At 39.5% G+C, this 12,057-nt stretch overlaps 1 protein-coding gene across 2 annotated transcripts in view; it reads left to right on the forward strand.

The window, feature by feature from the left end:
- Positions 1-12,057, forward strand: part of LOC121961273 (SLIT-ROBO Rho GTPase-activating protein 1-like) — a 36,727-nt gene that overhangs the window by 8,490 nt on the left and 16,180 nt on the right. For both annotated transcript variants that reach the window (XM_088072778.1, XM_042511188.2), the window contains exons 2-8: positions 3,266-3,461; positions 4,065-4,119; positions 4,980-5,087; positions 8,401-8,463; positions 9,355-9,552; positions 10,556-10,684; positions 11,581-11,802. In XM_088072778.1, coding sequence (XP_087928904.1) covers positions 3,319-3,461; positions 4,065-4,119; positions 4,980-5,087; positions 8,401-8,463; positions 9,355-9,552; positions 10,556-10,684; positions 11,581-11,802 — 918 coding nt within the window. In that variant the 5' untranslated portion in view covers positions 3,266-3,318. The remainder of the gene's footprint in view (positions 1-3,265; positions 3,462-4,064; positions 4,120-4,979; positions 5,088-8,400; positions 8,464-9,354; positions 9,553-10,555; positions 10,685-11,580; positions 11,803-12,057) is intronic.

Here is a 12,057-nt window from a genome sequence, read left to right on the forward strand (position 1 = left end):
TAACCCATCGAAAAACAGTGATTTCTGTTTTGCAACACTTCTGTTTTTTTTCTTATGGAATAAACAAGGTAGAAAGCAAGTTGAGCCAGCCTCAAGTGGCCGTTTGTGAAACTGCAGTATTTGACACTTTAGCCTTGTGTTCAGTTTTCAGCCTTGGAAGTTGCTGCTTGAATTATTCTTATAAAGCATAAAGCATCAGAGGGGTTGCCATGGTTACTGCAGCCCAACAGGGGCTCAACACCAATTTAGACGAGTGATTAAACCTCTGACTGCTGGGACGCCTCAAACCATATTTGGGATGTCCCGTTTGACCGACCAGCCAATCGGAAAGGAGTATTTTCCCCGCTCAGGGTGTTATTACAGCGTTCAGGGACGCAGAGCAGACATTTATTTATATGAAAGTGTTGCACGCTCACAGTGTCTGAGAGGAACATGAAAAGGCAGCCATTTTAAATTAGTAAGGAATCAATACATGCACACACACACACACACACACACACACCACACATACAGTATCGGAGAGAGTATATAGACTTGTGAGGACCAAAGGCCACAGCAGTTTCCCTATAGAGATCTATGAAGCATGTCCTGTGTGTGTGTGTGTGTGCATGTGTGCGTGTGTGTGCGTGTGTGTGTGTGTGTGTGTGTGTGTGTGTGTGTGTGTGTGTGTGTGTGTGTGTGTGTGTGTGTGTGTGGATGCGGCAGATCCGAGCTCTCGTCTTCACCTTCCTCATCACATGGTTCACACGCAGTGTGTGGTTGCCAAGACAACAGGTAGTGGAGTGGATAGGGTCCCCTCAGGGATTCGTGTGTGTCTGTCTGTCTGTGTTTGTGAATGTGTGTTTGTCTACCAGAGTGTGTGTGTGTGTGTGTGTGTGTGTCTATGTGTGTGTGGTTATTGTGTATTCTGTAGCCGCTCTCTCTCCTGCTGCAGCTCTGAAACAGCTCGGCCAGTGAAGCGTGCAGGCAGGCATTACCATGCTGACTGTAGGACTGACTGATGGTGTGTGTGTGTGTGTGTGTGTGCGTGCGTGTGTGTGTGTGTGTGTATGTGTGTATGTGTGTGCATGTGCACTTGTGTAGAGAGTGTTTATGTGTGAGGGTTTTCTAATGCGGTCAGAGGATGCCGTCCAAGGTGACTCCTCTGAGAAACATGGACCGTCTTCATCAGTAATTATAAGGGATTAAAGACAGAATGAAGGGAGGAGGAAGAAGAAGAAGAAGAGGGGTGGTGCTCAACAATTACCTGATTTAATTGATTGGCTGATTGACAGGAAATTAAACATTAATTAAACATAATTTATCAAGCAAACACGCTGAATATTCAGTGTTCTCAGCCTCTCGAATGCAAGAGGAATCTTTTATTTCATTGTGAACTACAGCGATTATCGATTATTTGTAAAAAAAAAAAAAAAAAAAGATAAAGATAAAAAGCTCATAATAACCATGTAAATGCTTAATCTTTTGGTTTCTCTGGTTGGAATAAATATGCTCTTTTTGTAGATGATTTCCCCATATGGGGATGATATTTGGTGCCGTAGTGCACCACTTGACATGCCTGAACAGCTGTTTCTCCAAGCCTCCCTCTACTGACTTTGAAAGAGAATGGCCCATAAATTAAAACACATTTTACGCTCTGCTAGTGCTCTGTTTTGATGTGAGTGCTGATTAATAAATGTATTGTCTGATTTTGAATCAGTAGCCTGATGTAACGTTGCTGTTTGTCGAGTCATTGGACATAAAAATTGTCAATAAATGTTGGCTGATCCCATTATTTTATTTTAAAGCCAATATCTGCCGAAACTGATGATGTGCCAATATCTTGGGTCATGATGGACATATTTTAGGACTCATAAATGTGATGACTTTTAGTAACGTTAGAGACATGACTCTGTGGATAGTAATGTCTTTCTCTCTGTTGATCCACCACTTTGAGCCACACTCGGTACATTTATGTGATTTTAGAAAAAAATATCATGTTAGTCTGGGTTTCCCTGCTTAGGCTGCTGCCCCCGCGACCCGACCCCGAATAAGCGGAAGAAAATGGATGGATGGATGGATATCATGTTAGTCCAACTAAAACTCTGACTGAACTGGCCTAGGTGTTCTGCACATGCTCTATATATAATAATGTTAATAATAATAATAATAATAATAATAATAATAATAATAATGCATATTTCTGTCAATATATTGATTCTCCCCTCTTGCTTGTATACTGGGGCATTTTGAAAAAGCATCAATCTGAAGCTTTTTCAGTTTTAATTTTACTGTTTCTTATGTCACACATGATGAGATCATATCATAAAAGTTGACTCGGCAGTTTTTTAGCATGATGCGCTTAAAGAATAAAACATGAGACGCCACTTGAGTTAAAAAGAAAGTTGGACAGGAGGCAGTAGCAGAGGATTAATGAGCTTCTGTTTTCTGAAGTCTCCTGCATGAAAGAGTTAAACTGACCCGTCTGATGTGTGTAGAGCTGTGTGTGGTTATTGTGTCGCAGTCTGGAGTCATTAACGTGATGTAATGACAGTAAACACAATGCACCGTAAGTGCGTGTCCTGCTGTTTTCAGACGTCTGCAGAGAGTTAATGAACTGAAGAAGAAACTCTTCATACCTCATAAATTAACTGCTTGAAGAATCACATCTGTTTATTCATAGATGTTCTTGCTTTGACCACATTAAATATTATTTTCTTAATGCTGATTTAAACACATTACTGGTTAAACAATGATAAATTCTAATGTTTGGTTTTTTTTTAAATTTAAGCATCTTTCTGTTATTGCTGCACATTTGTTTTCAGGATTTAGTTTTCTCAGAGTGGCAGCAGAAACAGACGTAGTTCTTAAACATCTATACTCAGCACAAACTCATTTTCCACCAAAATACCAACAACTTTCCCTGCACTGCCTCATTTGAATGAACCTCCCACCTCTGCACCATGTGCTCTGTGCTGGACACCAAAACACCAAAAAGATAGGCAGCGAGAATTTCAAGGTCGGGAAAACACCAAACAGTTAGAGCGCTGCTTGCGCTGATTGTTGCGCCGCCATGAAAACAGAGTGCAGAGTCACGTTTTTCACTGCGTGACAACAACAAAATGAATGAACGAAACAAAAACATTGAATGAATGAAAGATTAATATCCCAATATATTGCTGCCACACGTTTTAAAAAATGTCCAAAGTGTCTAATTTACAATGTCATCTCTGTGTGTGTGTGTGTGTGTGTGTGTGTGTGTGTGTGTGTGTGTGTGTGTGTGTAGATGTGCGCGCCCAATTGGTGGAGCAGCAGCGCTGTCTGGAGCAGCAAACAGAAATGCGAGTCCAGCTGCTTCAGGACCTGCAGGACTTCTTCAGGAAGAAGTCCGAGATCGAAACGGAATATTCCAGAAACCTGGAGAAGCTTGCCGAGAGGTTTATGGCCAAAACACGCAGCACGAAAGACCATCAGCAATACAAGTAGGTCTGAGTGTGTGTGTGTTTGCACTTGTACTCGCTACAGTCGTAACCAAAATAAGACATTTTGAAAAGTGAGGTTGTCTATGCAATGATTTGAAAGTCCACAAAAGCACGCACATCAAGACGACAAAATATTCGGTGCTGGACAAGAGAGAAGAAACGTCTGTTAAAGAGGATTTAGCGTGAAACATCACCTGGGTGTTAATTGCATTAAACATTTATAGGAGCATAATCTAATGTGCAGAATTTGTTTCGTCTCTCTTGTTCTATAATTTGAGCAATCTGAATTAGACTTTGAATAGAAAAAGTTACATGTAGGGGGAATTATTTTTAACAGGATAACTAGCTTCCACTCTCCAAGACAAAGATTAAGGATATACATTTAGACTCGTACATGTTTTTGGCCACCTGGTGAATTTAAGTCTATTATTCATCCCTCTTTTAGCTCTTGTTGAGGTTTGGAAAAATAACCAAGCTCCTGAGAAAACTGTCTGGCTGTAAATTCTCCTCTGTGTTCTGCAGCTTGTTAACTTTCTTTGAAGTGTAATTGGCAGAAACTGGTTTGTTTTTTCTTTGTTTGAAAGATCTCTCTGTCTCTTCCAGAAAGGATCAGAACCTGCTTTCTCCAGTTAACTGCTGGTACCTGCTGCTAAACCAGGTCAGTTGTTTGTGTGTTGGCTGGGTTTTCGGGGGACCTGCAATCCTTGACGTTTTGTGAATTCGAGGGGAACAAAATTAAGGCCTTAAAAGACTTTGGAAATTGAAAAACATAGACATGGGTCACTGAAAGTGCTTGAATTTGTATATTTTGTTATGTCTTTTTAACTGCATGCGTCTCCTGCTCGCATCTTTGTTTCACTCGTCACCTGCCTTTAAAATATGTGTGCGTAAATAAGCGATTGAAGTGAAATGATTTGGGTTAAACAGCAGCGAGGAAGCTAACATTAAAGGTCCACTGTGTAAGATTTAGGGGGATTTAGTGGCATCTAGCAGTGATGACTGCCGATTGCAACCAGCTCAAACTTCTCCTGCTTAGAATTGCTTCATTATTATCCACAGAGGTCTCTTCCTCTCTAAAGCAAACGGACCAGGTGATTTAAACTAGTAACAGCGCTCAAAATGCTAATGTCACTATCTGTGTCTAGCAGGATAAAATGAAGTGCTGATATTTTATATCCAAATGGTCAAAGGTCAGCTTCACTATGACATCGTAATGTTCTGCAAAACCACTTTTCTGGCCATTATTCAACATTTGTCTCACGGACAGAAGGAGAGACATTTGGTCAGATATGAAATTGTTGACACTAAGCTTGAGTCTGTGCTGTATAGATCTTCTGTGCTGCCTGTGGGGAAGATATGTATGAAGCTGTCATGTTTATACAGACACGGATGTAATCTGCATGTGTGACTTGACTGGTGCGCGGAGGCATACAACCACATGGCAGTAATTGTAGTTTAAATAGGGAACATGGAAACATCAGAGATATTCCTGCATCACCCTGCATCTGTCTTTTCTAGGTGAGAAGGGAGAGTAAGGACCACGCCACCCTCAGTGACCTCTACCTGAACAACGTCATCAGCCGCCTCACGCACATCAGCGAGGACTCTGCCCGCCTGCTGAAGAGGGTGAGCTCATCTTTATCTTCCTCCATTGTTAAAAACACACAAGCTAGCCACACATGTTCCTTCATCACCATGAACACACAAACTGTAGTTTATTTTGACTCAATCCCACACACACTGTCCTGCTGACACAAATACTCACTAAAGCATCAAATGTAGACTAATCCGCTGCTAAAAATAGTCCCCAGTGAATGCACTATTTCCCCCCTGTTAGTTTGATAAGAATTACAGTGAGCTGTTTGTGGAAATTACTGATGAAACTATAGATTTATGAGGTGCTTCACATGTTGAGGCCAAGAGTTGCAGACAGTGATCAATACTTTTATGGCTACTTGGAGGTTTTCAGCTCTGATTGGGCCACTTTTTGTCCAATCTTGCAACACTGCTACGGCTTTTATTCGCAGGACAGAACAGCCTCTGACACATCCCAGGTCCTCCATAATAAACCTTAATTAAGCTGATGTTTTATGGCTAACATAAAGCCAACGTTTTACTGTAAATCTATATAAATGTTCCAGTAGAAGTCCCCTCACGTCCTTTCAGTGTCTGGCTTTAAAATGTGTCGCAGTCTCCGCTAATGGATTGTGAAGTGAAGCATGTACACTGACTGTGCAAAGAGGGGAAAGAAAATGTATTAAATGATGTGTTTTTTCCTTTACATGTAGAAAAAAACAACTCTTTACTTATTCATATGTAATTGCAAAGTTTTAAGATATCATCACAATGCATGATTCATCGTAGATCAGAGGAGGAAGAAGTGTTTTCAGTGGGACTGAAGTAGGAGTTACTAGTAATGCCACACTGCAAAAATACTTAAGTGCAGGTATAAGTTTTCCATAAAAAAGGTCTATGGGGCGCCTGGTGGCTCAGTGGATAGAGCGGGCACCCCATGTATAGAGGCGTTGGCAATGCCCCCCAAAAAACAAAATTTTAAAAAAAAGGAGGTCTATAATTTTTTTTAAAAAGTCCTATAATGATTCAGTGAGGCAACACATTTAAAGTTAGTTTGTCAGGTAGTTAGTTAGTCGGTCAGTTGGGTTGACCAAATACCATTTTCTGGGCTCTGGTGTGTTGCCATTGATCAACAGCGAATAATCCAAGCTTCAGTCGGCGGGAGGGAGTGGGTATCGTTGACAGACACCATACTGACACAACGTCACCATCATGTAGGGTCACAGCTTTACCCGTGTAGTGAGGGAGCAACATATTCTCATCCCGACAGCTTTCTTTGTCAAAAAACGGCCATGTGACACTGACTGAGTTTATGAAGTTAAAAAGCTTCAGTACAGTTCAGTTAAAAAACAGTTCAGTACAGTTTTCAGTCCTGTAATTTCTTCTTCCACCAATAGGTGTGACTGTGTCTTTGAGCTCAGCTTCCTGTTCCACCAGTCGAGACCAGAGACTGAGCTCAGGTGGTGCATGCTGTGCACTACACACAATGAATTTAATTTAAAAAAAACGTAGCACCTGTATTTATGACGGTATTTAAAAACATACCTTTGCGATTACTAAATACCCTGGTACACCGTAATACTAAGATATCACCCACGCCTATGATCAAAAAAGTCAAATAAGTCAGTCAAGTTGAGGAGATAACTGTGGAGGATGTGAAACCTATGATCATGACTCTTATTCACATTTGACTTCTATAGTGCTATAAATAGTGGAAAAAAAAGGTATTCCCCATTTTTTCTGGGGACCCCTTCAAGGACTCCTGGTTGAGAAACACCATTTTAATCTCCAACCATATTGGATCACATTTTATAAACTGATCACATATTTTGTTTGTGGAATCTTAATTTGAAATCTACCCACTGCTCATTAATGTTGTGGAGTAAAAGTATAAAGCACCATAAAATAGAAGCACTCGAGTAAAGTACCTCAGAAGTCAATATTTGAGTAAATGCTCTGTGCAGGGACTTGTCCTCGTGTGCAGTCCTCCAGGCTCGTTATTTTTTCATCCGGCATCTTTAAGCACCAGAGTTGATTCTAATGAAAAGTAAAGTCAGTTTTCCCCTGAGCTCTGCCGGGCCGCCTCACACTTTAACAAATTAAACACGCACACACATGCACGCGCCCGAAAACCGCCTCTAACTTTAGCTCGCCACGTTCATTATTAATCTCTCTTCCTGCTCGTCTTTTATTCATGCTAACTAAAGTGCAGCGGCTGCCAGCAGCTATAAACAGTAAGACCTCCATCACATCACCACCGCGTCCTCTCTCAAAGTCCGCTCTGAGGAGGAACGCCGGGACGAGACAGACGGCTCAGTGGCCATGACAACGCCAACAGCCCCGTGGCCATGGCGACAAGCTCAGCTGATCTTTTTCTCAGCGGGCGCTATGGGAACCGGCTCCATTCATCCTGGGATTCCACAGTCATTTAGCATAATGTAATATTAATGCGGCGGCGCGCTGCCACATAAACTGATGGAGCTGTTTAATGCATGAGACTGAAATCATGTTGGAGTGCAGCAGCTCCATGAATTCATCTGTGTGTGGTCAAAGCTTTTATTTACCTGCTTCTGATGGATCACCTGAGTTTCTTTCCCGTAGTGAAAACCTGGTTTGACATCAGTTTTTTATGCTGCACTCAGACCCTTTTCAAGAGCTCTATAACCCTTTAAAACGTGCAAATTGGTTTGATTTCTGTTAAAACGTTGAAAAAAATGCAATACGCAACTTGGCAAGAAATTTCCAGGAGATTGCAAGAAATAAGGAAAAAAATTACATAGAAGATGATATGAAATTGTTTTTTCAAAATGGGGGGGAATATTATTAGAAAATTATTTTTAAAAAAAGGGAAAATTGTCCAGAAATTTGTAACAACATGTAATATTGTAACCATAATAATTTAATATTCACAACTATGTTACAGAAAAAAATACAATACACATAGTTTTAATTTTTATTAACTTTTTGAGGTCTTATTTTCAGGTAATGTTTTTTTTTTCAACATTTTACCAATTTCTGTCTATTTTTGGGGCCACGCTGTTAAGTCGCTCATTGTCCGAAATTTACACACACACACACAATAAAACCAACAATTTTTCATCAAAATATTTATGTCACAAATTGAACTTCAGGAGGAGCGGCGCCATTAACGGACCACGCACCACTGATACACACTGCTTATTGTTTGAAGTCACAAACCAAAAAATGTGTAACAAAGGTGCATAATTTCCTTGTGAAATGTGTTTAAATTAACATAAAGTGGAAATGCTCAACTAAAATACAAGCACCTCAGACTTTGTACTTGCTGACACACTGTGTGAATATGTGCATTCACTAATGGTGATGTTTTTCTGTCCTCTCTCAGAGTAAGGAGATCATCTTCCAGCTTCAAGAAGACCTCATGAAGCTTCTGAACGAGCTTTACACCGTAAGTGGAGCAAACTGTGTTCAAGAGCTGAGATGAAGGTGGTGGAGTTTATCAGCAGGTCTTTGATAAGCCCTAAAAACATCCTAAAATCGTTTCTGATTTCTTTGTCTTTGGTCTTAAATTAAAGGCTGTGATGTCTGCAAACAGCCAAGAGACAGAGGGCAGACGAAGCATCAAAATAATGTTATTATTATAATTCTTTAGTAACATAAGAACAGATATTAGTTTAGTACATATGGATGATGCACAAAGATTAAGATGGTTATGTACATATGAAACATTTAGATTAGCTCATTATTTGGAGAAAACATGAGATGAGGAAACAAGCTCTTTATAAAGATAAAGTGTAGATTTGAATTTATTTATTTTTCCAAGAATATTTGTAATATTTTTAACTTATTTTATTTATTTATTTTTTTTCAAATTTTTTCTTTGTTTATTTTTTTGCTTATATCTGTAAAAAAAGATGACACATGTTTTGTATTGTGTTGGTGTCATGTAATCCGATATGGAAAGGGCTAGACTGGCATGAAACAGAAATAAAAATGAACTTAAATAAATGAATAACAATTATAATACTTTTTGGACAGAATAAATTAAATAGAAAGACAAAATTTAAAAGCTCTAAATTGGCCTTCGTCTGAGAGATGTTTTTTTCATTCTGAGCGGTCATGAATTTATTTTCAGGTGTGAACGGAGCCTTTAAAGACTAAATATCAGATTGTTGTTGTAAGTCAGAGGTCTGGCCTTTAAAAGCTTCTTGTCTAAACAGTGAAACCAGATTAGAGCGAACCCGATAACCTTGAAAAGTAAAAACGTTCAGCTGCTGTAACGTTGTTCTGCAGTTCCTGTCATTCAGCCACTGTGTTGTTATGGGCTGCTGTTACCTAGGTGATGAAGACATATCACATGTACCACGTGGAGACGATCAGCGCGGAGACCAAGCTGCGGGAGGCGGAGCGCCAGGAGGGCCGCGTGAAGGGCGTGTCGGGGACGGGCGGAGGGGTGGAGCCTGTGTTCGGCCTGCGGATAGAAGAGCGGCACCAGAGACGCAACGCAGCCCGCAAGATGGAGAAGATGAGGGAGAAGGTATGCATCCATGTTTTTTTTTCTTACTCACATCTTCATTCAGACCCTCCAGGATTTCACAGACTCTTTTTGTGATTGTAGCGGCCCAATATGCCTCATGTTGTGGCAGCTTTTCTGAAAAAAAATTGTGATGCACGTTTGTACATTTACATAGCATCATATCATGATGTGATACAGTTTTCAGAGCCAATACTGGCGTAAAATAAAAAAAAAACACAAAAAGACTTAGCAGGTCCAAAGAGGAAATCTGGGACATAATAACGTTCCTCTCAGGCATCTTCTAAAAAACAAACACACTAGAAAATCAATGTGCCACCTAACTTGGCATTGAATTCATGATGTAAAATTAAGGCCTTAACTGGTATTAAATTAACTTAAATCAATCTTTCAAAAGTCTTAAGAATGCTCCAACATTGAAAGTAAGATTTTACGAATAGTTATTTTGTGATGTTGCATTTGTTGTTAAATTAAATGAATTTAAAAATTGTTATTATTAAATTTTTTAAAATTAGTTTTCTTAAACTTTGTCATGATGGGAATTGCCCCCCAAAATGGCCAGAAATGCCAGATATTTCCCACTTCTATTTGTAAACTAAATGGATACTTTTATGATAATATAACATGTTTATTGTCTGCCATGTGTTCAGCTCTTAAAATGATTTTTTTTTAAACATTTAACATAGGTTATCTAACTTTTTCTTTTCAAAAGTTGTGTTTTCTACTATAAATTGTCCTTAAATTTTGGTAATTAGAAATCTGGTATTTAACACAATTCAAAGTGGCATTAAAACAAGTTTCAAAAAGTCTGAAATCTGCCTGCCTTAAGCCCTGTTAAAAAAGACAGCAAAGACAGCAGCCTATAATCCTATACCTTACTATAACATTTATTCATGGTGCAGGTTTAAAAGGTGAATAACAGATAATGAAAAGAAAAATTTTGGTGATTAATGATGAAATGTTTACTGTGAATTCTGCTCACACGCAGTTTCTGTTTCTCCATTAGAGGAAGGCAAAGTACTCTGAGAACAAACTGAAGACCCTTAAAGCCAGGAACGAGTATTTGTTGACTCTGGAGGCCACCAATGCCTCCATCTTCAAATACTACATCCACGACTTGCCCGACATCATCGACGTGAGTACTCACCTCTGTGTCCTCTCAACACTTACGAGGTCGATCTGTGAGAGTCTGCAGAAAGTTTGACAGTCATAATCAATAACCCTTAAGGGCTATTAAGTGCATTTTAAGGGATTTTTCATTCTTCATTTGTTGATCATTTTGGCTGTGTTCATGCATATGTCATACATTTTGGCATGATTGTGTATTTTTGTTTAATGATGACATCATTTTGACCATATTTGGCATATGGAGTAATTACATGCTATATTCACTAAACGCTATCAGTGTTGCTGCAATCACTGACATGTCCCAGGCTCTGATAATCAAAAAAATCTGCTTTGCATGTTGCATATTGAAAATAATTCATTTTTTCTGTGTTTTTTGTTGTTGTTTTTCTGTCTAAAAGCATTGTGGCATCATGACAAAAACCTGTCATTTAAAGGGTTTAAATTCTGAAAATGTGTGAATATTTGATATTTATGATCCGGACTGATGTTGGTTAAAATAATTCAATGAAATTAGAAATTCATATAAATGTATAACATTTTTTATAGCCTGATTATGAAAAACACATTTTTTAGGCAGAGCGGTATGAGTGTGACTATTTGACACTACACAAAAATATATTGTATAAAAATCAATGTTGCTGCTAATCATTGACATATCCTAGTCTGTAATAAAAAAAAAAATCCCCCAAAAAATCTATGAAGCATGTAATATATTTTTGAGCTGTTTAGCAAATCCTCAGAAAAAACATGATTTCTCTGAAACAAAGTTGAATTATTTAAAGCAGGTGGCCATAAAATCAGTTTATATGATCCAGAAGGGAACCATGTTTCTGTGTTATTGTCTCAACAAATGTTTAAAGTTTTCAAAGTTTCCTCCATATGCTCCCCCTCCTTGTCTTTCAGTGCTGTGACCTAGGGTACCACTCCAGTCTGAGCCGGGCTCTGAGGACCTACCTATCAGCCGAACTGAGCCTTGAAGCCTCCAGGAGGGCGGGTCTGGAGGTGCTGGAGGGGGCCGTGGAGGGCCTGGACCCCGCCCGAGACAGGCAGCGTCTGCTGGGCCTCTACCCCACCGCCTTCTGCCCCCCACAACGCTTCAGCTTCCAGGCACACATGGGCGACACAGTCAGTATATCCAACACAGACACAGTCAGTATATCCAGCACATACATTCAATATATCCAACACAGACACAGTCAGTATAGTCAACACAGACAGTCAGTATATCCACCACAGACAGTCAGTATATCCAACACAGACACAGTCAGTATATCCAGCACATACATTCAATATATCCAACACAGGCACAGTCAGTATAGTCAACACAGATAGTCAGTATATCCAACACAGACAGTCAGTATATCCACCACAGACAGTCAG

Source organism: Plectropomus leopardus, chromosome 22 (genome assembly GCF_026936395.1).
Source record: "Plectropomus leopardus strain MGB_pleo_1.0 chromosome 22, ASM2693639v1, whole genome shotgun sequence".
In the NCBI taxonomy this organism is placed as follows: domain Eukaryota; kingdom Metazoa; phylum Chordata; class Actinopteri; order Perciformes; family Serranidae; genus Plectropomus; species Plectropomus leopardus.